The 23,776-nt window shown below is 45.8% G+C and overlaps 3 protein-coding genes and 2 long non-coding RNA genes across 10 annotated transcripts in view; 2 read left to right on the forward strand and 3 right to left on the reverse strand.

Annotated features, from left to right (window-relative positions):
- LOC309536582 overlaps positions 1–23,776 on the forward strand; it is a 221,452-nt gene that overhangs the window by 150,203 nt on the left and 47,473 nt on the right. The window lies entirely within an intron of this gene.
- On the forward strand, positions 3,842–14,620 carry LDLRAD2 (low density lipoprotein receptor class A domain containing 2). 3 transcript variants are annotated; one of them, XM_082230355.1, is made up of 5 exons: positions 3,842–4,110; positions 8,028–8,501; positions 10,089–10,238; positions 11,104–11,241; positions 14,294–14,620. In XM_082230355.1, exons 1-5 carry the CDS (start codon positions 3,987–3,989, stop codon positions 14,515–14,517), a joined length of 1,110 nt encoding a protein of 369 aa, XP_082086481.1. In that variant the 5' UTR covers positions 3,842–3,986; the 3' UTR covers positions 14,518–14,620. The 3 variants fall into 3 exon arrangements, with proteins under 3 accessions (XP_082086481.1, XP_082086480.1, XP_082086482.1); XM_082230354.1 differs by lacking the exon at positions 3,842–4,110 and having other exon boundaries at positions 6,151–8,501; XM_082230356.1 differs by lacking the exons at positions 3,842–4,110; positions 10,089–10,238 and having other exon boundaries at positions 6,151–8,501.
- On the reverse strand, positions 16,277–21,565 carry LOC309538052 (uncharacterized protein). 4 transcript variants are annotated; one of them, XM_082233293.1, is made up of 6 exons: positions 21,155–21,565; positions 20,942–21,046; positions 17,462–17,567; positions 17,144–17,206; positions 16,715–16,897; positions 16,277–16,625 (listed from the first exon to the last, which is right to left on the reverse strand). In XM_082233293.1, the coding sequence occupies exons 2-6, from the start codon at positions 20,942–20,944 to the stop codon at positions 16,612–16,614; spliced, it is 369 nt and encodes a 122-aa protein (XP_082089419.1). In that variant the 5' UTR covers positions 20,945–21,046; positions 21,155–21,565; the 3' UTR covers positions 16,277–16,611. The 4 variants fall into 4 exon arrangements, with proteins under 4 accessions (XP_082089419.1, XP_082089418.1, XP_082089421.1 ...); XM_082233295.1 differs by lacking the exons at positions 16,277–16,625; positions 16,715–16,897; positions 17,144–17,206; positions 17,462–17,567 and adding exons at positions 18,560–18,794; positions 18,884–19,066; positions 19,313–19,375; positions 19,631–19,736; XM_082233292.1 differs by having other exon boundaries at positions 20,942–21,565.
- LOC309538053 lies at positions 19,776–20,764 on the reverse strand. The gene is made up of 3 exons (XR_014222092.1): positions 20,666–20,764; positions 20,237–20,419; positions 19,776–20,147 (listed from the first exon to the last, which is right to left on the reverse strand). It is a non-coding gene; the product is annotated as an uncharacterized lncRNA (long non-coding RNA).
- LOC309538077 (uncharacterized protein) lies at positions 22,046–23,166 on the reverse strand. Its single transcript, XM_082233333.1, has 3 exons — positions 22,664–23,166; positions 22,416–22,552; positions 22,046–22,230 (listed from the first exon to the last, which is right to left on the reverse strand). The coding sequence occupies exons 1-3, from the start codon at positions 22,925–22,927 to the stop codon at positions 22,107–22,109; spliced, it is 525 nt and encodes a 174-aa protein (XP_082089459.1). The 5' UTR covers positions 22,928–23,166; the 3' UTR covers positions 22,046–22,106.

The raw sequence follows: 23,776 nt of genomic DNA on the forward strand, positions 1-23,776 counted from the left end.
ATCTTCGTGTTATTTAATTTTGGATCTGCTTAAAATGGCTTTTCCTTTATCTACAGGAAAACCTCCGCAACTGCTGATAATCAGCATGCAGGTGTGAGGCTGGATGTTTGAGAAGATGTTCAGGAAATGACTTAAATGTTAATGTGAAATCCTATTCTGCATTGCTATCAATTCGGGTGATAGCCTGATGTTTGCATACTTTTTGGAAAATAGGATTGCTTTATTTTGAGCTCATATCTGTGTGTATTCATGGTATGGTTTGCAGTCCCAGTAGGAGGCAGTGTGGTGGATTGAGTTTTGGCAGCCTTTTGGATACAATATTGAGTCAAGTATATACATTTTGAAATATTTAGATTGTTACATTATTTAAAAACTACATTTTGGATACATTCAGAAAAGTACAGCATACATTATTTAAAAACTACATTTTGGATACATTCAATACTTTTTAAAAGGATAGCTTCATGGAGAAAGAGGTACACAGGAATGGCAACAGGCACGTTACGTTAAGATGATGCATTAAAAAGGCACACATTATATTACATTCAAAAAGACACAGTAAGATGGCATCTTCCCAACAATGCGTTCTTTAAGGCACAGTTTATTATTATTGTGGGACTTTGGGGTAGGATGATATCATTAGGATCATTTTACCTTTATTCCCCTCTCTGACCCTGATTCTCTTATGACAATTCCTGATTCTCTTATGACACACCCTAGAGAAAACAATCCTTCACCATTCAAAAATTATAAAATATTCCCTGGAAAAAAGACACACTTTTTTTGAGTTCACAGAGCAATCCTGAAGCCATCTTGACCCTCTTAATGACCCCAGATATTTACTCGGCTGTTGAAGGAAAAACCTTTCCCAATAGTTCTTTTCACTTACAAATCCTTCCAAAGCTATCTCTCATATAACAATAACAACAACAATAATAATAATTTTTATTTATACCCCGCCTTCCCCAGCCAAGGCCGGGCTTAGAGCAGCTTACAAGCAATAAAAGAAACAAGTTGAATGATTACAACTTAAGAACAAAATTAAAATACAACATATTGAAACATTAAAATATTAAAAAGTAGCCTCATTGCAGGAGGAGAAGGAAAAGATAAAAGAAAGAGGGAGGGAATCAAATTGGCTCCAAACTAAAAGCCAGGCCCTGCGGGAAAAAATCCTGCAGGGCCCTGGTCCCATGAGGCAGAGCGTTGCACCAGGCCAGGTCCTAGGCCGTGAAGGGCCTAGGATAGTGATAAATTGTAGTGATAAATACTTAGTTCCTGGGCCATGTCACAGGCTCACACCTTATTCATATCTTAAATGTGCCCTTAAGACAGGATTTGTGAAGGAAAAGACAACGGGGAGGCTTTTGCATTATCCTTTGACCTTGCAGAGAAAACATTTGGTCAGTTTGGGACAGTTTGGGAGTCAAAATGGTTCCAGGTCAGTCTTCCTGTGCTGATCTATGTACGTGCTTGGTTGGTACACTTATGAACATTACCATATGTCTAAGACCATAAAATTCCTATCACACGAGAGAGAAACCTACTCAAGGAAAGTCACTGGAAGTGGTGGAGGAAGAAGGGGGAAATAGAGAGGAAAGAAAAATGGTTTTGTGGAAGAGAAAGCAATGAAAAGAAAAGGAGAGCAAGAGGGAACAGATGGAAACAAAATCACACCATCTAACTGCTAGGTCAGTTGGAATATGTCTCCATTGGCAGCTGCAGCAACATGTTCTTCCCGAAGCAACACAAAACCTTGTGTGCACCTTCAAAGACCATTAAATGCATTGTGGCTTGAGCTTTCACAGACTAGAGTTGTGGTTTTAGCTGCAAGAGATATGGATAGGAAAACAGGAAGCTGCGTTGTAAAGGCATGGTGCCCATGTGAGCCTGAAGGATTGGCACCACCCTCAGCCAACGGCCCAGCAGTGTCTGTCAGCGCTCTTGTTTCCCATTTGGCTGGCTTTGCTTAGACCCATCTTGCATTCGTTTCAAAACTGCCAGCCTCAGGCGTGGGATCGTCCAGAAAGCAGGTGCGAGCTGGCACATGGCGATGCCAGGAGCCAGTTCAAGATTCCCGAGGCGTTCGGTTAGATTGCCCAAGACAGGATGTTTGCATTGCTCCATCCATCTCCCGTCATTCCCATGGCAACTGAGCAATGTGCAGACAGCGTCTGCAAAAGCCGGCATGAAGGAGGGCAAAAGTTAAGCTGCCCGTTTGGAAAAAACACACATTTATACCAGGATGGGACTCTTTTGCAATAAGCTTGCCAGCCTCTCCTTTTGTTTTTTTGTTTTTTTTCTCTGTCCTTTTATTTTATTTTTCTTTTTTTATAATAATTTTTATTACATTTTTTCCAAATTACAGATAAAACAGAGAAAAGAAAGAACATAAAAAGTAGAAAGAAAGAAAAAACAGAAAATCACAACTATTTCAACAACTTATTTCAGATTTCTATCGGACTTCCCCGCATCTCCCACATAGTGCATTCTTGACAATAAAGTTATCAGCAAATTATAACCTTGTTTCATGTGTTTCTTTGTACTTTCGATTGCGGTTTAAGTTTAAATCTCTTATTTTCCATTTACTCTAAAAATATAACATATTGTCATTTTTACCCATTTAAACTTTGATTCTTTCATAAATATTATCCAATTTCATATATAATCCACTTTCGTTGCTGGGGCTAACATTCCAAGTCATACGGCATCTTAAGATTCATATAACTTATAATACTTTTGCAAATAGTCTTTAAATTTTTTCCAATCCTCCTCCATTGCTTCTTCTCCCAAATCTCGGATCCTTGCAGTCATCTCGGCTAGTTCCATGTAGTTCATCAATTGCGTCTGCCAGTCCTCCAGTGTGGGCAAATCTTGAGTCTTCCAATGCTTAGCAATAAGGATTCTTGCTGCTGTAGTAGCATACATGAAAAAAGTTCTATCCTTCTTTAACACCTTCTGGCCGACGATGCCCAGAAGAAAGGCCTCCGGTTTCTTGGGGAAGGTGTACTTAAACACCTTTTTTAACTCGTTATAAATCATTTCCCAGAAGGCCTTCAATCTTGGACAAGTCCACCAAAGGTGAAAGAATGTCCCCTCAGCTTCCTTACACTTCCAACATTTATTATCGGACAAATGGTATATCTTAGCCAGCTTGACCGGGGTCATGTACCACCTGTATACCATTTTCATAATATTTTCTTTCAGAGCATTACATGCAGTAAACTTCATACCGGTGGTCCATAACCTCTCCCAGTCTTCAGACATGATATTATAACCAATGTCCTGAGCCCATTTTATCATGGCTGATTTAACTGTCTCTTCCTGAGTGTTCCATTTAAGCAGCAAGTTATACATTCTCGATAGTAACTTGGTCTTTGGTTCTAACAACTCTGTCTCAAGTTTCGATTTTTCCACCTGGAATCCTGTTTTTTTGTCTAGCTTAAAGACCTCATTAATTTGGGCATAATGTAGCCAATTTTGCACCTTACCTTTTAGTTTTTCAAAGCTCTGCAACCTCCAATTACCTCCAATGTTTTCTATTATTTCCCAATATTTCGGCCAGCAGGCCTCCATATTGGGTTTTTTCCGAGCTTTGGCCTGTATTGGTGATATCCACCTCGGAGTTTTGCTTTCCAATAAGTCTTTGTATTTTTTCCAGACCATAAATATTGCTTTTCTGACAATATGGTTTTTAAACATTCCGTGTGTTTTTCCCTTGTCATACCACAAATACGCATGCCAACCTAGCGAATTATTAAAGCCTTCCAGATCTAGGACATCAGTGTTTTCTAACAGAATCCAATCTTTCATCCAGCAGAAGGCCGCAGCTTGCCAGCCTCTCCTTTTGTTCCCTTGTCAGATCACGCAAAAGCAATCCCTGGCTTGATTTGGTCACCAGGGGCTGGGGTGGTCCATTTAAACCCTGCTTCTCACAGCTGTTGCCATTTCACACACTCCTGCCTTTTCCTCTGCTATAGCCTGGCATGCAGGGGCTCCCGAAAGAGAACAAGATGAGCAAACCAGCCCATCGAGGAGGCTTGCAGGCGTGGGGGAAATGGCTGCTTCTCCTGAACGCTGCTGTCCCTGCAGTCTCCACCATGCAGACAGGTAGGCTGAAACTTTAGCTCAGAACTTTCCAAACTTTTCCTTTCTTTTACATTTTTCTTTTGCAATTCATCAGTCACAATTTTTATTAAATTTCTGTTTTACATTTTAGAATATTCACTTAAACAACCTTAAACTATCAATGACTTCCCTTCCTCTCTTCCCATGGTTCATTTTGCACAACGTAAATCCCTGCATTTTTATATAAACTAAACCATTCAGTAGTCCAATATTACATCTATCAAAACTTATTTACACTGTTGAATTTATCTGAATGCTGCCCATGTTTTCAAGTGTACACAATTTTCCTCCATATATTCAATAAACATCTTTCCACTCTTCTCTAAATGTATGTTCTTATTGTTCTCTTATATGTTAGATCTGCAATCTGCGCGTATTCCATCAGTTTAAGTTGCCATTCTTCTTTAGTTGGGACCTCTCTCCTTTTCCATTTTTGGGCTAACGAAACATGAGCCACAGTAATGGCATACATAAATAGCCTTTTTTGACACCTGGGAATTTCCATCTGAGTTATCCCCAGGAAAAAGGATTCTGTTTGTTTGTTTGTTTTAAAGGAGCTTTCCAAACTTTTCATGCTGGTGACACACTTTGTAGACATGCATCATTTTGCAACACAGTAATTCAGTTTTACTAACGAACCAGAGGTTAAACTAACCCCTTTCCAGTCCCAAGAGAAGCATTTGCACAAGACACTGCAGCCAGCACAGTAACCTGTCGCGACACAGAGTTTGGAAAGCTCTGCTTTAGCCGGTTCCTCAATTTCCTTCCCAGGCGATTTTGGATTGACATCTTGGCTTGGCCCCTAAATCTCTACCAGACGGGGACTGGGTTGGTGATGGGAGTTGGAGTCAAAAGACCTAGTGTAGCATCCAGGTATCTTAACTGGCCTTGCCTGCCTCTTTTTCCCATGTTGCTTGTTTTCATGGAGTCAATATGGCTTGGATTGTGGCTGTAGCACAACAAGGTTGCCACAGAGTGCTGTGTTTACTGCCCCAGGAGAGATAATAATCATGAGCTGAGAGTAGGGCTGGGTGATACATCGTCCAAAGCTGGTTTGAAGTCCATATTGTGATAACGATTTCATAATTTTTGACCTGGCAATATATCATGAATCATGATTTGTGTGCGCGCTATGCTATACAATGCAGGAAAAACTGTGAAGCCAGGCAATGCCTCTACATAGCTCCATCCTTATGACTACATTATTACATGAGCACTGTTCCACAGCATTTGATATTTTCATTTACATACATTCATTTTAAATAAGATGGGTTTATGAAGCAATTCTATATCCTCCCACCACGCTGACAAAGAATTCCACAAAACAGTAGTCAATATCCGGACTCACTGTTCAGTGTTGGACATCATATTTGCTGAATAAATACACAAAGCTTCACAGCTTGTCTTTCATCGTACACAGTTTGGTACCTCGCTTCATTTAAAGATTTTCAGAGACTTTGAGACTAAAGATTTCATTTTGTACTTGTTATGGTTTGAAGGAATTCTATAAAGATTGTCTATTGCGTATGTACATGGCCTAGACATTGCTGCCATCCTTATTTCAGGCATCATGATATATCATATATCACAGTGTTTACCTGGTGATATATCACGATGCTGAAAAGCAGCTATCGCCCAGTCCTAGTTGAGAGGTTCCCTGGAGATCATCTGGTCAAGTTGTGGTTCCAGAATGACCATTTCTAACAATTAAGCTGCAAAGTTTATTTGTTTTATTTACTTACTTATTTATTTTGTTTATATACCGTCCTTCTTCGTAAGAAGTTCACAGAATAAAATACAAGGTAAAAACACATATAAATAATTAACACAGCTAAATAATAACCCGCCCCTCCATAATTATATGCCAACATAACAGCTACCTTGAACACTGTGTGGTTCAGAAGTGTTTGAAAACCTGTATCCAGAGGCTGTTCTCCCTCACTACTGGCAAGTTGGAATGAGCCAGTGACAAAATGCCCAAGTGAAATTTCCCAGAAGCTGGTAGTGGGCGGGGGGGGTGGGGGTGGGGTGGGGACCTCTTGAGTACAGCCTCTCATTCTTCACACTAGGATGTATGGAAATTATGAGGCTGATGGGAAGAACTAGAGGGCCAGAATTCCTGGGTTTAATGTGCTGGCCGTTTTGTTGCTTCTGAGTAATGGTGAAAAGGAGTGAAATAAACGAGTGCCAGGTAATTGAGACAGCAGTTGACATTAGGCAACACAAAGGAGTCTTGTGGCATTTTAAAGACCAAGAGATTTATAGTGGCATAAACTTATGTGGACTAAAGGAGAAGGGGTCTTTAGGCCACAAAGGTTTCCACTACCATAAATCTCTTTACCAACTTTAAATTGCCACAAAACAACCCTGTCCTCTGTTGCACTCGACAGTAGCAAGGCAACCATCCTCTGGGTGTTATTCGGGTTAAACAGGCTTCCTTCGGCCATCTGTGGGCCACCGATGAGCCCATGGTAATATGCTGGGTGTTGCAATTAGTAAAGCAAATAATTTAAGCACGTGTGATAGTGTGCTCATTTAGCACGCTGATAAATGCTTGCTGAAGTCATCCATTTTCAAACAGCTGTGACAGGAACATTAGGCTGAACTCTCACTCGCCCCCCAAATCTCTAGTAATTTCATTCTTAGAAGCAAAACGAAATAGCCAACGTTGCACCTTGTTGACTGCAAACTGCACACAGTTGTACACAAATTGTCATGGAGGATAGTTCTGTTTGGAGATTGGTACTAAATTAAGCTTCCACTTTCAGAGGCAGTATACCCCATAATATCATGTATGGGGAGGGGGGACAAAGGAAGAGGTGGAGAGGCAGCAGCCTCATGCTCTGATTATGAGCTTGAGTCATCTCTTGCCAGTAACCGAATGTTGAATGAGCTGGACTAACCAGCTTTGATGTGTAATAAACAAAATCTGCCCTTATTCCCTTATGGGGGACACAAGAGCCCTTATAGGGTCTGTTGTAGGTTCTCCATCGGTGTTCGGGGATCCAAGGTACGACTGTATAATGAATTGAAAAGGATGTTTAAAATAACTTTTGTAAAAAAAAACCCCAGAAGCTTTTCTTTTGGGAATTATAGTGACAGAACTACCTAAGCTGTACAGAAACTTATTCATGTATGCTACTACAGCGGGAAGAATGTAACTCGCCCCAAAATGGAAAGAAGCAGAAGTCCCAGCAAAGGAAGAATGGATACAAAAACTTGTGGAATACGCAGAAATGGTGGAACTTACCGGGAGAATAAGAAATCAAGACAACAAACCTTTTATAAAAGAATGGCAATAGTTTATTGAATATTTACAGATAAATTGTAAACAGATAAGAACATTGGCAGGATTATTGTAATGACTTGCAGTTTTATAAGAGTACAGTGGTACGTCGGGTTACAGATGCTTCAGGTTACAGACTCCGCTAACCCAGAAATAGTACCTCGGGTTAAGAACTTTGCTTCAGGATGAGAACAGAAACCGCGCGGTGGCAGCAGGAGGCCCCATTAGCTAAAGTGGTACCTCAGGTTAAGAACAGTTTCAGCTTAAGAACGGACCTGCAGAATGAATTAAGTTCTTAACCCAAGGTACCACTGTATATATTTAAAGTAGATGAGTAAATGGGCAAAGTAAGTGAATTTGGATATGCAGAAGGTATTAAAAATAAATTTAAGGAACAGCAGAAAGAAGAGGGGAAAGGAAGTCAAGTTTTGAAATGTTAAAATGATTGTAAAATTAGTGAAATGTATAAATCTGAAAAGCAATAATAATAATAATAATAATAATAATAATAATATAATGGATGGCTCTGGCCCGATCCAGAAGGTGGTTCTTCTATGTATGTCCTTGTGCCTTGCCAATGACTTTCCCTTTTCCTCTCCCTCTTGCCCAACAGTGAGCGTGGTCGATTTCTGCAGCCAGACCCTGCACGGGGATGGGATGGTGTTGACATCCCACCGAGACTCCCGCCGTTACTACTTTGTAGTGGCCAGCACCGACTGCCAGCTGACCATGCAAGCGGCAACCCCCAAAGACAAGGTCCAGTTCCAGTTCCGCTTCTTCCTGGTGTACAGCATGGTGCGCTCGCCTTCCAGCACGCTGGCCAGCAGGGCCAGCAACGACCACCCCACTCTGGCCCCTCCCAAGTCCAGAAGCGAGCGGGAGACCCCTGACCCTTGCACAGCAGGCTCCTACGTGCAGTTCTACGATGGCCAAAACCACACCGCGAAGCCCCTGGGGATGCCGCTGTGCGGGAAGAACATCCCCCGGCCCGTCACCTCCACAGGCAACTTCCTCACCTTGAGGCTCGTGACTCGCGGCCAGCAACCTCGTGTCGACTTTGTCGGTGACTTCACCTCCGTTCGAACTGGTAAGGCAGGAAGCCACTGCAAATGAGCTGAGCAATGCCGCTCTATCTTATTTTAATTTTATTGCATTTATATTCCACTGCTTCTCCAAGGAGCTCAAGGTGGTGTGTGCCTCCTCATTTAATCCTCCCAATCCTAGAAGGTAGGTGTAATGGGAATTGGGGTTGCTTGTGCGTAAACTCCAAACTGCTCCAAGCTTGCCTTGTAGCTAAAACTTTCCCCGGTTGACAGCCCTTGAAACGCGGCTGTCTTAGTCACTGGCAGAATCCGTCAGTGGGCGGGATCTAAATTTCTTCCAACATAAAAGTTGCTTGACACCTAGTCTCCTCCTAGATTCTCTGCGTGAAAGCCTTCTGCGCAGCGTGGGCGTGCCAAGCGGAGGTCCTGTGCTCTCTCCGCTGATTTCACTGGAAGAGTCTCTGAGCCTCCCCTCCACCTTGCTCCCGGCTTCCCCTTTCTCCCTGGTGTCCCCTGGATTTCTTTCCCCTGCGGGAACCCTCTCTCTCTCCTTGCTAGTTCCCTCCCCTGCATCGCTGGAGCGACTTTCCTCTCCTCTTCCCTCTGATGGCAGTTCCCTGACAGTAGGTGAGCAACTGGGCTCCAAGGTCAGCCAGGGAGTTTCATGTTGCCCAGTGGGGGGATTTGAACTCTGGTCTCTCCTGGGTACTAGTCCAACACTTGTAACCCTAAGGGTAAGGTGCAGGTGATGTGGACCACTGGGCTGCTGTCAGGATAACTGGCGCTGTGGTCTAAACCACTGAGCTTCTTGGGCTTGCCAGTCAGAAGGTCAGCAGTTCAAATCCCAGCGACGGAGTGAGCTCCCATTGCTCTGTCCCAGCTCCTGCCAACCTAGCAGTTCGAAAGCACGCCAGTGCAAGTAGATAAATAGGTACCACTGTGGCAGGAAGCTAAACAGTGTTTCTGTGCACTCTGGTTCCCGTCACGGTGTTCTGTTGTGCCAAAAGTGGTTTAGTCCTGCTGGCCACATGACCCAGAAAGCTGTCTGTAGACAAACGCTGGCTCCATCAGCCTGAAAGCGAGAAGAGTGCCACAACCCCGTAGTCACCTTTGACTGGACTTAACCATCCAGGAGTCCTTTACCTTTACCTTTTTAAAAATTTCAATGCTGGTGTTAAATGCATTTTAACTATTGTTTTAAGCTAGTTTGGGAGGTACATTCTAGGCAGTGCTTTTTATCTAGGGATACTCAAAGGTACGCTGTACCAACACCTCACTGTAACAACTTCGTGGTGAGTACTGGCCCCTTTTTTTCTATAAAAAAGCACTGGTTACAGTGGTACCTTGGGTTACATACTCTTCAGGTTACATACGCTTCAGGTTACAGACTCTGCTAACCCAAAAATAGTACCTCGGGTTAAGAACTTTGCTTCAGGATGAGAACAGAAATCGTGCAGCAGCGGTGCGGCAGCAGCAGGAGGCGCCATTAGCTAAAGTGGTGCTTCAGGTTAAGAACAATTTCAGGTTAAGAACAGACCTCCAGAACGAATTAAGTTCTTAACCCGAGGTACCACTGTATAGGTACATTAAACAACAAGAACAGCAAAATCTGCCTTTCCCTCCCCTTGCAGGCTTGAACGCTTCGGCCTGCAGCACGGAGTCGTATTTTCCCTGCCACAATGGAAAATGCATCCCTCCCAGCCTAGTCTGCGATGGCAGCAGTGTCGATAACTGTGGGGATGGTACAGACCAGGCTGCCCAGTTCCCGGCCTGGTGCAAAGGTTGGTGGCTGTAGAAGGAAGAGGGTGTGTGTATGTGCTGTTATAAGTAAAAAAAAACCAAACTGCCCCTTTTCCCTTATGGGGTACCCAAGAGCCCATATAGAGTCCCTTTGCAGGTTCTCTATCGGTAGGAGAAAATAATAGAGGCCAACCAGAGAATATTGAGAAGCAAAGCAGCTAGTAAGCTTGATCTTTATTGATCTGTTGCAACAGGGTGCTCCCCTCACACGCAGGAGAGAGGAGGAAGACCCCGAACCATGCGCGCAAGCCCTTATATAGACATTTTAAATTGCCCACCCTGGAGTCCAAGACCACCCCCAGAAACATCATACCTACATCACAGAAAAGGCGGTCTACAACAGAAATCTGAGTGCATTGTTTTTATCATGTCTGCCAGGTTACCTGTTAATGGTCACTTGACTGGATTACCTGGGGATCCTGGCCATTCTTTTGTTATGATAACTACTGGGCTCACACCCTATTCATATCTTAAAAGTGTCCTTAAGACAGGATTTGTGAGCAAAGAGACAATGGGGAGAGTTTCCATTTTGACCTTGCAGAGAAATTTTTGAGGCCAATTTGTTCAGGACTTTTTCTATGGGGTTTCAGACACGTGGTTTATATACAGTTATGAACATTTATTTTATATATTTATGACCTTAAAATTCTTATAACAGTGCCATTCCTTGCTCATGATCACTTTAAAAAATGGGTGAGAAAGTGAGGCTGAATGCCTGAGCCTGATGGCTGCAGTGGCTCCTTAAGTTGTTAGGAAAGGGAGGAGGCTACGCCCCTCTGCTTTGGTTTCTCCGTGGCAGCACAGAGGCCACTACTGTTTTTGACTCTTTCTCCTTTTCAACTCCAGGCTCACCCACGCTCCAGCCGCCCTTGAATAATGCCGAGGCCTCTTCTGCAGTTAACGCCCTGCCAAGTCAGGTGACCTGCGCAGGACCCCAGGAAAGCCAGCTCCTGCCCCCAGGCACTGCCACCTGGGACAAAACAGGTACAGCACTACCATTGCTGGCAGGAATGAGGCCTTGTTTGTTGTTTGGTTGTTTATAGTGTGCCATTTGGGAACTCCCTGCCTGGTGATACCAAGCAGGTGGCTATCACTGTACTCTTTTCAGCTAAAACCACAGTTCTTTCTTACCTACAAAAGGCGATTCTATGTTGTTTGGCACAATGGCAACTCTTCAGCTCGCCCACTCACTCTAACCCCCATCCAAGTCTCCAGGTGCATACAGCAGAAAAACAGCCTCATTCAAAGCATTTGAGGGTAACTCCCAGATCGCCCTTATCTCCCAGATCGCCCTTATCTCCAGAGTGATAGTCAGACTAGAGTGATAGTCAGACTACCAAACTGGGAGGGGTGGCTAACACCCCAGAGGACAGGATCACACTTCAAAACGACCTTGACAGATTAGAGAACTGGGCAAAAACAAACAAGATGAATTTTAACAGGGAGAAATGTAAAGTATTGCACTTGGGCAAAAAAAATGAGAGGCACAAATACAAGATGGGTGACACCTGGCTTGAGAGCAGTACATGTGAAAAGGATCTAGGAGTCTTGGTTGACCACAAACTTGACATGAGCCAGCAGTGTGACGCGGCAGCTAAAAAAGCCGATGCAATTCTGGGCTGCATCAATAGGAGTATAGCATCTAGATCAAGGGAAGTAATAGTGCCACTGTATTCTGCTCTGGTCAGACCACACCTGGAGTACTGTGTCCAGTTCTGGGCACCACAATTCAAGAAGGACACTGACAAACTGGAACGTGTCCAGAGGAGGGCAACCAAAATGGTCCAAGGCCTGGAAACGATGCCTTATGAGGAACGGCTAAGGGAGCTGGGCATGTTTAGCCTGGAGAAGAGGAGGTTAAGGGGTGATATGATAGCCATGTTCAAATATATAAAAGGATGTCACATAGAGGAGGGAGAAAGGTTGTTTTCTGCTGCTCCGGAGAAGCGGACACGGAGCAATGGATCCAAACTACAAGAAAGAAGATTCCACCTAAGCATTAGGAAGAACTTCCTGACAGTAAGAGCTGTTCGACAGTGGAATTTGCTGCCAAGGAGTGTGGTGGAGTCTCCTACTTTGGAGGTCTTTAAGCAGAGGCTTGACAACCATATGTCAGGAGTGCTCTGATGGTGTTTCCTGCTTGGCAGGGGGTTGGACTCGATGGCCCTTGTGGTCTCTTCCAACTCTATGATTCTATGATTCTATGATTCTATGTTATCAATCACCAAGTCAGCAGGAGCTAACAGGAAGACAGCCAAACCGCCATTCGTCTCCCCTGGAAATCTGCTAAAAACATTTTAAAAAAAATATTTATGCTTTTCAGGTCTACATTTCACTAATTTTACAATCATTTTAACATTTCAAAGCTTGACTTCCTTCCTCCTCTTTCTGAGGTTCCTTGAATTTATTTTTAATATCTTCTGCATATCCAAATTAACTTAATTTGCCCATTTATTCATCTACTTTAAATATATACTGTTATAAAACTGCAGGTTATAATAACCATGCCAACGTTCTTATCTGTTTACAATTTATCCGTAAATGTTCAATAAACTATTTCCATTCTTTTATAAAAAAGTTTGTGTTCTTGATTTCTCATTCTTCCGGCAAGTTTTGCCATTTTTGCATATTCCATAAGTTTTTGTGTCCATTCTTCCTTTGCTGGGATTTCTGCTTCTTTCCATTTGGGGGCGAGTAACATTCTTACTTAGGGGACGCGGGTGGCGCTGTGGGCTAAAGCCTCAGCGCCTAGGGCTTGCCGATCGAGAGGTCGGCGGTTCGAATCCCCGCGGCGGGGTGCGCTCCCGCTGTTCGGTCCCTGCGCCTGCCAACCTAGCAGTTCGAAAGCACCCCCGGGGGCAAGTAGATAAATAGGTACCGCTTACCAGCGGGAAGGTAAACGGCGTTCCGTGTGCGGCTCTGGCTCGCCAGAGCAGCGTTGTCACGCTGGCCACGTGACCCGGAAGTGTCTTCGGACAGCGCTGGCCCCCGGCCAATAGATGTGAGATGGGCGCACAAACCCCAGAGTCTGTCAAGACTGGCCCGTTCGGGCAGGGGTACCTTTACCTTTACCTTTAACATTCTTACTGCTGTAGTCACATACATGAATAAGTTTCTGTATAGCTTAGGTAGTTCTGCTCCTATAATTCCCGAAAGAAAAGCTTCTGGTTTGTTTTTGTTTTTTTGCAAACGTTATTTTAAACATCCTTTTCAATTCATTATTTATCATATATAAAACATTTTTGTATAGCTAAGCCTATCCACATGCTTATAAAGTTAAAGTGAATTTGAATCTCTTAGTATTTTAAATTTTTGTAGGTTTGATTGTTGTAATTTTTTGATTTCTTGTTCTACCCTGTTTGTAAACTGCTCCGAGTTTTTCTTCACAGTCAAGCAGTGTCTATGTTTTTTGAAATAATAATAATAATAATAATAATAATAATAATAATAATAATAATAAAATAATAATAATAATAATAATAATAATAATAATAAATGTTATTTATATCCCGCCCTCCCCAGCCGAAGCCGGGCTCAGGGCGGCTAACAACAATCAAATAATCAAACAGTCAAATAGTCACACAATCTAAAAATATTTCATTATAAAAATTTATTAAATCAAATTGATGGCAACCAATTAAGCAAAATTCTGTGCAGGTTGCCAGAGAAGGGAGTCAGGCTGCGCCCTGACCAAAGGCCTGGCGGAACAACTCTGTCTTGCAGGCCCTGCGGAAAGATGTCAGGTCCTGCAGGGCCCTAGTCCCTTGTGACAGAGCATTCCACCAGGTTGGAGCCGCAGCCGAGAAGGCCCTGGCTCTAGTTGAGGCCAGCCTAACCTCTCTGAGGCCTGGGACCTAGAGGATGTTATTGTTTGCAGACCGTAGGTTTCTCTGTGGGGCATACCAGGAGAGGCGGTCCCGTAGGTACGAAATGAAGAACAGTATCAAAATAGCACAGCTGGGGCAATTGTTTGCTGGGGAACACGATTTGTTCCATTTTCCTGCAACTCACCAGGCTCCTTCTCCTCCTTCTGCAGACAAACGCAAACCTCTTTTTGCTTCGCTGGCTGCCATCCTGGGCGCTGCCTTCGTGTTCTGGTGCTGCTGGAATCCAGGCTGGTTCATCTGGAGGATGGGCGCTTGCAGGTACCTGCCCGGTTGCAATTCCGTCTGCGCTGCCTGCCACCTCTGCCCACGCAGCTGCACCTGCCGGCAACCCCCCAAGGTCACCCCGCATGGAAGCACCGAGCCACCCGTGTGACTACGAGGGGGGGGGCAGGGTCACTGGCCCTTAGTTTTAGAAGAGCATGGGCCAGAAGGGGTGCAGCTGGCAGTGGAGTCATGATGGGGCTAAGCCAGGGGTAGGCCACTGCAGAGAAGGCCCCGTTCTCATGTTGCCACCCTCTGGACCTCTCGAGGAGGCGGCAAACGAAGAAGGGCCTCAGAAAATGATCTCAGGATCCGGGTAGGTTCATATGGAAATGAAGTTACCAGAGCACAGACAACAGTAGTTAGGCTATCCCTGTCCAGATAGGAGCCAAATTTTCCAGCATTCAGGATGTGCAAGAGTTCTTGTGTCATATACCACTTGGGTTTCGTGGAATAAACCAATTGCAATGCAGGAATCTCTGCTACAGCATCCTTGACAGATGGCAACCCAACCACTGCTTAAAATCTTCCAAGGAAGGAGAATCCACCACCTTCCTCTGTCGAACAGCTCTTGGAACTGTGGGTATTTTAGATCCAAGTTTTAGAAAACGTTTTCACCTTTTTGAGTTCATGGCTCCCTTGACCAACCACATCCTTTCTGTGGCACCTCTTGTGGGGCTCAGGAGCCCAGTTATGTCACCCCTTGCTTGCAGAGGTGGCAGCCTCTCACCCTTTTTCAAACACCCTCCCTTGTGGAGTGTTCCCTCAGCCGCTCTCCTCTCCCATTTCCTTGAGAGCTTACACATGCAGAGAGCTTACCTGACATGCAGAGAGCTTACCTGACATGGACGGTCCTGGCAGGTGGGGCAGTTGGAGACGCCGTGAGCTTGGAGGTCAAAGTCTTTGAAGATAACTTCCTTCCCTTATATGCTTGCAACATACGCTTCTGGTTTCTTGTTGAATGATCTTTTTTAAATCTTAATGATTTCTTCATGAACATTGTTCCAAAAGCTTTTTATCTCCTTACACCCCACCATATATGGTACATTGTTCCTATCTCGGTGTTATATCTCCAGCACACACTGGTTTTTTGCTTATAGATTTTTGCCGATTCCTCGGGGCGGGGGTTAGGTACCACCGGTAGATCATTTTCATTAGATTCTCCCTTATTGTATAACATGCTGTGAACTTGATGTCAAATTTCCACAGCTAACATTATGTTGTGGCCAAAATCCTGCGCCTACTTTATCATAACATCCTTTAGCATCTCATCCTTGAGTTCCCATTCCAAAAGTAGATCATACATCCTAGATAGGGTCTTTTTATTAATTTGTACTAATTCCTTTTGTAAGAATGACTTCTTTTCTCCAAAACCAATTTTCTTATCCTGATTAAATATATGCACTATTAGGTGATAGTGAATCCAGCCGTTACAATACTGTTTAATTTCTTCATACAATTTGATTTTTAATTGGCCCTGTTCTACCTTTATTAATTGTTTGTGTCCATGTTTGTCTTTTTTACCGTTATCATCTCCACTGGGGATGCCCACCAGGGTATTTGGGGCTCTAAGAGTCTGTGGTACTTATCCCAGACCTTGTATAATGAAATTCTGACTATATGATTTAAAAAGTCCTTATGCACTGCCACTTTGTTGTATGTTAGGTAGGCGTGCCATCCAAACCTCGTATTCCAACCTTCTAAATCTAATATATCAGCCTTCTTCAAGAAGGTGGGGTTGTTTTAAATGGTTGTTAAATGTGTTATGTTGATTTAGATTTTGTATTTGTGGGCTGGAGTGTTGTTTCAGGGCTCTTGTATTGTTTATTAGTGTGCATACATTGGTCTTGTGGCTATTTTTAGTTATTTAGTTATTATTTTAACTTATATTATGTTCTGATATTTTTATTATGAATTTTGTGCAGTGAGTATTCTTATTATTTATTTTGTGCTTCGTATACTTGGTGTTGTGAACCACCCTGAGATTCAAAATCAATAAAATCAACAATCAAAAACAACATCAACAAGAAACACAACAACAAAAAGGTTTCCTACCGCTGTGTACGGAGGGTCGTGAGGGCAGCACCACTCCTCTTGGTCAATCCTGATGGTGTTGATGTTCTTGGCGCTGGTCCAGACTGGATCCCGCGGAGAGCAGAAGACGGTATCTCTGCAGCACAACTCTGGTGTCCACGTTGCCTTGGCACTACTCCGGATGTTCTGTCAGGAGGAGAAAGGGGTTCCTTGAGAAACGTCCCATCCAAACAGCCCATCAGATGTCCCACTAGCCCACAAGATGCCTCACCCACCTGGCATGCAGCTCAGGAAGTCCTGTGGGTAAGGTTCCCTGAGAACACAGTGGAGCAGCCTCCTCAAACAGCGCTGGACCCAGCCTTCCTTCCGATGTCTATAGGCCCGCTGCATGATCTTCAGGCAGCTCCTCCCTGTCTGCCTAAGCCCTTCTTCCTCGTGCTGCTGCATCTCTTCCAGCCCTGAGTGGAAAGGGAGAAAGGTTGAGCAAGGCGGAGATACACAGGAAAAGAGCCATCCATCAACAATATGAAAACAGCCTTCAGGTGTGTTTGTGTGTGAGAGAGAGCAGTGAAGTCACATTCCAATTCTCTTTGCATGTTCATCTTGTGGCACCTCTGTCTGAACATAAATCTGAGAATTTGCCTTCCCCTGAAGACCTTTCTCAGCAGAAGCATCCCTCCCTGCCCTCCGTACGTCTCACTCACATGTTCCATAGGATGCCATGTCTTGATTGTGGATGAAACTGGCATCCCGGAAAGCCAGATGACCTAGATAGAGAGGGGGGGCAAGAAAAGGGACGTCATCTCGGTGCAAAGCAAGCAGAGACAGAGGCAGCTCAGCAGGAGGACAGGTATGCTCTGCTGCGTCTAGAGACCTCCACCCTCACGGAGCACTCAGAGCAAGATCTGGGCACAGATGGAGGCCTACCTAGCAGGTGGCCTGGGGACATGTCCATCCTCCCTGCCATTGTTACCAAGACGTTTCTGTCCATCCCTACCAGGGAATAACGTTGCTTGATGTACCCAGAAGCAGAGCTGCCACCCTGGAGACTGCTGGCAGCCTGTTGGCAGACGGCTTCGTGCAAGATAAGGCAGCACTCCGAAGGATGTCCTTGCTGAAGGTCTTGCTCTGTGGGCAAAGACAAAGGAGAAGTGGCATACATTGGTCTTGTGGCTATTTCTAGTATGTTTTTATTATTTTAACTTATATTATGTTCTGATATTTTTATTATGAATTTTGTGCAGTGAGTATTCTTATTATTTATTTTGTGCTTCGTATACTTGGTGTTGTGAACCACCCTGAGATTCAAAATCAATAAAATCAACAATCAAAAACAACATCAACAAGAAACACAACAACAAAAAGGTTTCCTACCGCTGTGTACGGAGGGTCGTGAGGGCAGCACCACTCCTCTTGGTCAATCCTGATGGTGTTGATGTTCTTGGCGCTGGTCCAGACTGGATCCCGCGGAGAGCAGAAGACGGTATCTCTGCAGCACAACTCTGGTGTCCACGTTGCCTTGGCACTACTCCGGATGTTCTGTCAGGAGGAGAAAGGGGCTCCTTGAGAAACGTCCCATCCAAACAGCCCATCAGATGTCCCACTAGCCCACAAGATGCCTCACCCACCTGGCATGCAGCTCAGGAAGTCCTGTGGGTAAGGTTCCCTGAGAACACAGTGGAGCAGCCTCCTCAAACAGCGCTGGACTGAGATTCAAAATCAATAAAATCAACAATCAAAAACAACATCAACAAGAAACACAACAACAAAAAGGTTTCCTACCGCTGTGTACGGAGGGTCGTGAGGGCAGCACCACTCCTCTTGGTCAATCCTGATGGTGTTGATGTTCTTGGCGCTGGTCCAGACTGGATCCCGCGGAGAGCAGAAGACGGTATCTCTGCAGCACAACTCTGGTGTCCACGTTGCCTTGGCACTACTCCGGATGTTCTGTCAGGAGGAGAAAGGGGCTCCTTGAGAAACGTCCCATCCAAACAGCCCATCAGATGTCCCACTAGCCCACAAGATGCCTCACCCACCTGGCATGCAGCTCAGGAAGTCCTGTGGGTAAGGTTCCCTGAGAACACAGTGGAGCAGCCTCCTCAAACAGCGCTGGACTGAGATTCAAAATCAATAAAATCAACAATCAAAAACAACATCAACAAGAAACACAACAACAAAAAGGTTTCCTACCGCTGTGTACGGAGGGTCGTGAGGGCAGCACCACTCCTCTTGGTCAATCCTGATGGTGTTGATGTTCTTGGCGCTGGTCCAGACTGGATCCCGCGGAGAGCAGAAGACGGTATCTCTGCAGCACAACTCTGGTGTCCACGTTGCCTTGGCACTACTCCGGATGTTCTGTCAGGAGGAGAAAGGGGCTCCTTGAGAAACGTCCCATCCAAACAGCCCATCAGATGTCCCACTAGCCCACAAGATGCCTCACCCACCTGGCATGCAGCTCAGGAAGTCCTGTGGGTAAGGTTCCCTGAGAACACAGTGGAGCAGCCTCCTCAAACAGCGCTGGACCCAGCCTTCCTTCCGATGTCTATAGGCCCGCTGCATGATCTTCAGGCAGCTCCTCCCTGTCTGCCTAAGCCCTTCTTCATCGTGCTGCTGCATCTCTTCCAGCCCTGAGTGGAAAGGGAGAAAGGTTGAGCAAGGCGGAGATACACAGGAAAAGAGCCATCCATCAACAATATGAAAACAGCCTTCAGGTGTGTTTGTGTGTGAGAGAGAGCAGTGAAGTCACATTCCAATTCTCTTTGCATGTTCATCTTGTGGCACCTCTGTCTGAACATAAATCTGAGAATTTGCCTTCCCCTGAAGACCTTTCTCAGCAGAAGCATCCCTCCCTGCCCTCCGTACGTCTCACTCACATGTTCCATAGGATGCCATGTCTTGATTGTGGATGAAACTGGCATCCCGGAAAGCCAGATGACCTAGAGAGAGGGGGGGGGCAAGAAAAGGGACGTCATCTCGGTGCAAAGCAAGCAGAGACAGAGGCAGCTCAGCAGGAGGACAGGTATGCTCTGCTGCGTCTAGAGACCTCCACCCTCACGGAGCACTCAGAGCAAGATCTGGGCACAGATGGAGGCCTACCTAGCAGGTGGCCTGGGGACATGTCCATCCTCCCTGCCATTGTTACCAAGACGTTTCTGTCCATCCCTACCAGGGAATAACGTTGCTTGATGTACCCAGAAGCAGAGCTGCCACCCTGGAGACTGCTGGCAGCCTGTTGGCAGACGGCTTCATGCAAGATAAGGCAGCACTCCGAAGGATGTCCTTGCTGAAGGTCTTGCTCTGTGGGCAAAGACAAAGGAGAAGTGGCATACATTGGTCTTGTGGCTATTTTTAGTATGTTTTTATTATTTTAACTTATATTATGTTCTGATATTTTTATTATGAATTTTGTGCAGTGAGTATTCTTATTATTTATTTTGTGCTTCGTATACTTGGTGTTGTGAACCACCCTGAGATTCAAAATCAATAAAATCAACAATCAAAAACAACATCAACAAGAAACACAACAACAAAAAGGTTTCCTACCGCTGTGTACGGAGGGTCGTGAGGGCAGCACCACTCCTCTTGGTCAATCCTGATGGTGTTGATGTTCTTGGCGCTGGTCCAGACTGGATCCCGCGGAGAGCAGAAGACGGTATCTCTGCAGCACAACTCTGGTGTCCACGTTGCCTTGGCACTACTCCGGATGTTCTGTCAGGAGGAGAAAGGGGCTCCTTGAGAAACGTCCCATCCAAACAGCCCATCAGATGTCCCACTAGCCCACAAGATGCCTCACCCACCTGGCATGCAGCTCAGGAAGTCCTGTGGGTAAGGTTCCCTGAGAACACAGTGGAGCAGCCTCCTCAAACAGCGCTGGACCCAGCCTTCCTTCCGATGTCTATAGGCCCGCTGCATGATCTTCAGGCAGCTCCTCCCTGTCTGCCTAAGCCCTTCTTCCTCGTGCTGCTGCATCTCTTCCAGCCCTGAGTGGAAAGGGAGAAAGGTTGAGCAAGGCGGAGATACACAGGAAAAGAGCCATCCATCAACAATATGAAAACAGCCTTCAGGTGTGTTTGTGTGTGAGAGAGAGCAGTGAAGTCACATTCCAATTCTCTTTGCATGTTCATCTTGTGGCACCTCTGTCTGAACATAAATCTGAGAATTTGCCTTCCCCTGAAGACCTTTCTCAGCAGAAGCATCCCTCCCTGCCCTCCGTACGTCTCACTCACATGTTCCATAGGATGCCATGTCTTGATTGTGGATGAAACTGGCATCCCGGAAAGCCAGATGACCTAGAGAGAGAGGGGGGGGGCAAGAAAAGGGACGTCATCTCGGTGCAAAGCAAGCAGAGACAGAGGCAGCTCAGCAGGAGGACAGGTATGCTCTGCTGCGTCTAGAGACCTCCACCCTCATGGAGCACTCAGAGAGGCTTGAGAGCACAGCACAGCCTTGCACTCCCAGAGACATGCCTGGGCAAAGCTGCCAACAAAGCAGAGGGACCTTACCATATGCTTGGCAGCTTGGTGGAGAGGAAAGTGGAGGCTAAATTTGTTGGAACGAGCCCACCACTTGACTTCTGGGGCTAGATGGGAAAGAGCCCTCCTTGCGGCCTGCAACACAAGAAGAGAAGAGGGTTACAAATTGCAGTACATAGTCTCGGAAGCTCCTGAGAACAATCCCTCCCTCCTACTGCATAAGTCCACCTCTTTGGCCCTCACCTTGGCCACTTCGTCCTTGTCTTCGAGGTGAATGAGGACCACAACCAGTTCGTGAATGGCTTCTTCTTCTGTTGATGTTATGGGAAGTCTTTGGTCTCTCACCCAGCCCCGATGGCTGATGCCCGGACGGAGGCTTCCTCCTATAGGCAGAAAATATCAGAGGTTGTGTTTCTCATCAGATCACTTTCCAGAGGAACACCCTCCTGAAGCCAGAACATCTCCGCTGCATGCCAGTCTAAACCCCACCCTTCCTCTTTCAAAGCATTCCTCCACCACCAGGTGTGATGTCATATTTCCCCTCATACTCACATGGGCAGCCAGGCTGCAGTAGGTTTCTGCCAGCATCTTCAGGTCTTCCTCTCCCAGCTCCCTGGAATGGTAGGCTTGGTCTACCAGCTCTATCAATTCTGGGAGGACTGGCAGAAGCGAAGGGTCCTACACAAAAGAGAGAATCTTTTCAAAGGTCTGAAAGGCCTCATGCCTTTTAGCACAGGCCCTTCAGTATTGTGCCAGCAAAAGAGTGCTGGGCCATGATTAGAATCGAGATCTGTACCCCCCCCTCCCTCTGAGCATCACTTGCCATGTCAGAGTCCAGAAGCAGGGATATCCCTCTGATGCTGAGCTCCCGGACGTGCAGGTGGTCGTGTTCCAGCCAGCTGAGGAGCCGCTCCAGTGTATCTTTACAGGGATAGACCTCCAGACGGCAGCTGAGCAGCTAAAGAGGCCCAAAGAGAAAGAAACCCTTCAGTGAGGAGAGGCTGAGGCACGTTCTCCTTTTACCCACCATTTGCAATTCTGCACAGAGCAAACCACTGAAGTGAATGGACCAGTTTGCCATGTACATCAAATCCAATGGGTCTACTCTGAGGAGCACTAAAACAGGCAACAGTCCGATCCCGTGCCTTCAGCTCCGTTTGCCAGACCACTGGGGAAGGTCACTGCGTTCTTCCTCTTACCTCACCATGACAGACAACCCCTGGCTGAAAGTCTCCCGGCAGAAAAGTTGGTCAACGATGGCCGCCTCCACTTGCTCTCCAGTGGTGCCAAGAAGGAGGTGCAGAACTTCCTTAGCCCCTCTGGAAGCAAAGCAAGACCAGTTTTACCAGGAGGGTCATTGGCACACACTCAAATTCTTTCCCCATCCTTCCTCCCTAGCAGCCGCCTGAAGGAGAGCCTCCATTGGAAAACCAAGCCGGACTGGAAACCCCCCGAGGTTGAAGGGGAAAGGACTTCATTGGTCCCTTTGCATCTCACTACTCACCGGAGGAATTCCTGATCATAGTGGAAGTTGATAACCATCCCCAGGAGAGCGATCAGCAGCTGTGGGAAGTTCTGGTGCACAGCTGCCTTGTAGTCCTCCATCCCGAGGATGGCGTGCAACAGGCTGGTGAGATGTTGCTGGAAGAGAGAGGGGTGCAAGTCACTTTCTCTGCTTTTCTGCAGAATACAGGAACCCCTCGATGTTACCCTGGGAAGAAGGAAGCCAGAAAGCAGGTGGTTGGTCCTTACCACTTTGGTGGCAGATTCCGCCAAGGGGCTTTGGTAAATCTGCTTGGCCATGAGATGGATCAGCTTTTCTGGATCGGCTGATGCTAAAACCTCCTTCCAAACTCTCACAGTCTCTGTGAATGCAAAAACAAAAGCAATGGTCAGATTCAAGTCTTCTGCTTGCTGCCATGCTCCAGAGAGAGGAAACGGCAGCAAGGGCTTTCTGAGCAAGCCCTGCAGCTTGCCAACCTTCCCCTTAGCCCAGTACAACCTGGAGAGCTCCATACCTGAAGGGAAACTGGAGGAGATATTGCACCACTTTCGCCAGGTGGTGGTGCGACATGATGGACAAAGAGAAGGCTGCCATGCTTCTGCCTTGCACTGGAGGCCCTGGCTGATCTTATAGAAGGCTTCCAGCAGCACCTTCACCTGTCAGAGAAAAGGAGAGGGTTGCTTGGAGAGTACAAGGAAGCGGGGCTGTCTGCAGACGGATCCCTCCATCCCTCATTGAAAGAGGGACCCTTGACCTGTGCCACCCTCGAACCTACGGGACCGCCTCTCCTGGTATGCCCCATAGAGGACCTTAAGGTCCATATAGAGCAACACCCTAGAGGTCCCGGGGCCTAAGGAAGTTAGATTAGCCTCAACCAGAGCCAGGGCCTTCTCAACAGTGGCTCCGGCCTGGTGGAACGCTCTGTCTCATGAGACCAGGGCCCTGCGGGATCTGATTTCTTTCCGCAGGGCCTGTAAGACAGAGTTGTTCCACCTGACTTTTGGCTTAGAATCAGTTTGATTCCCTCCCCCTCTTTCTATTTCCTTTTCCCTCCTGTGAAGAGGCTGCATCCTAATGTTTTAATGTTGTATCTTAATCTTTTAAATTGTATTTTAATCAACTTTTTTTATTATTATTGGTTGTTAGCCACCCTGAGCCCGGTCTTGGCTGGGGAGGGTAGGGTATAAATAAATTTTATTATTGAATCTAGTACCAAAAGGGTTTTAGAACTGATTCAAGAATTTGGTCAAGTTGCAGGATTTAAATTGAATAAGTTAAAAACCAAGGTTTTAGAGAAAAATTTAACACCAATGGAGAGAGAGAGGTTTCAGAATGAGACAGGTTTAACAGTGGTTAAGAAA

The sequence above is a fragment of the Podarcis vaucheri genome (assembly GCF_965113315.1).
Source record: "Podarcis vaucheri genome assembly, chromosome: 7".
NCBI classification, from domain to species: Eukaryota; Metazoa; Chordata; class Lepidosauria; order Squamata; family Lacertidae; genus Podarcis; species Podarcis vaucheri.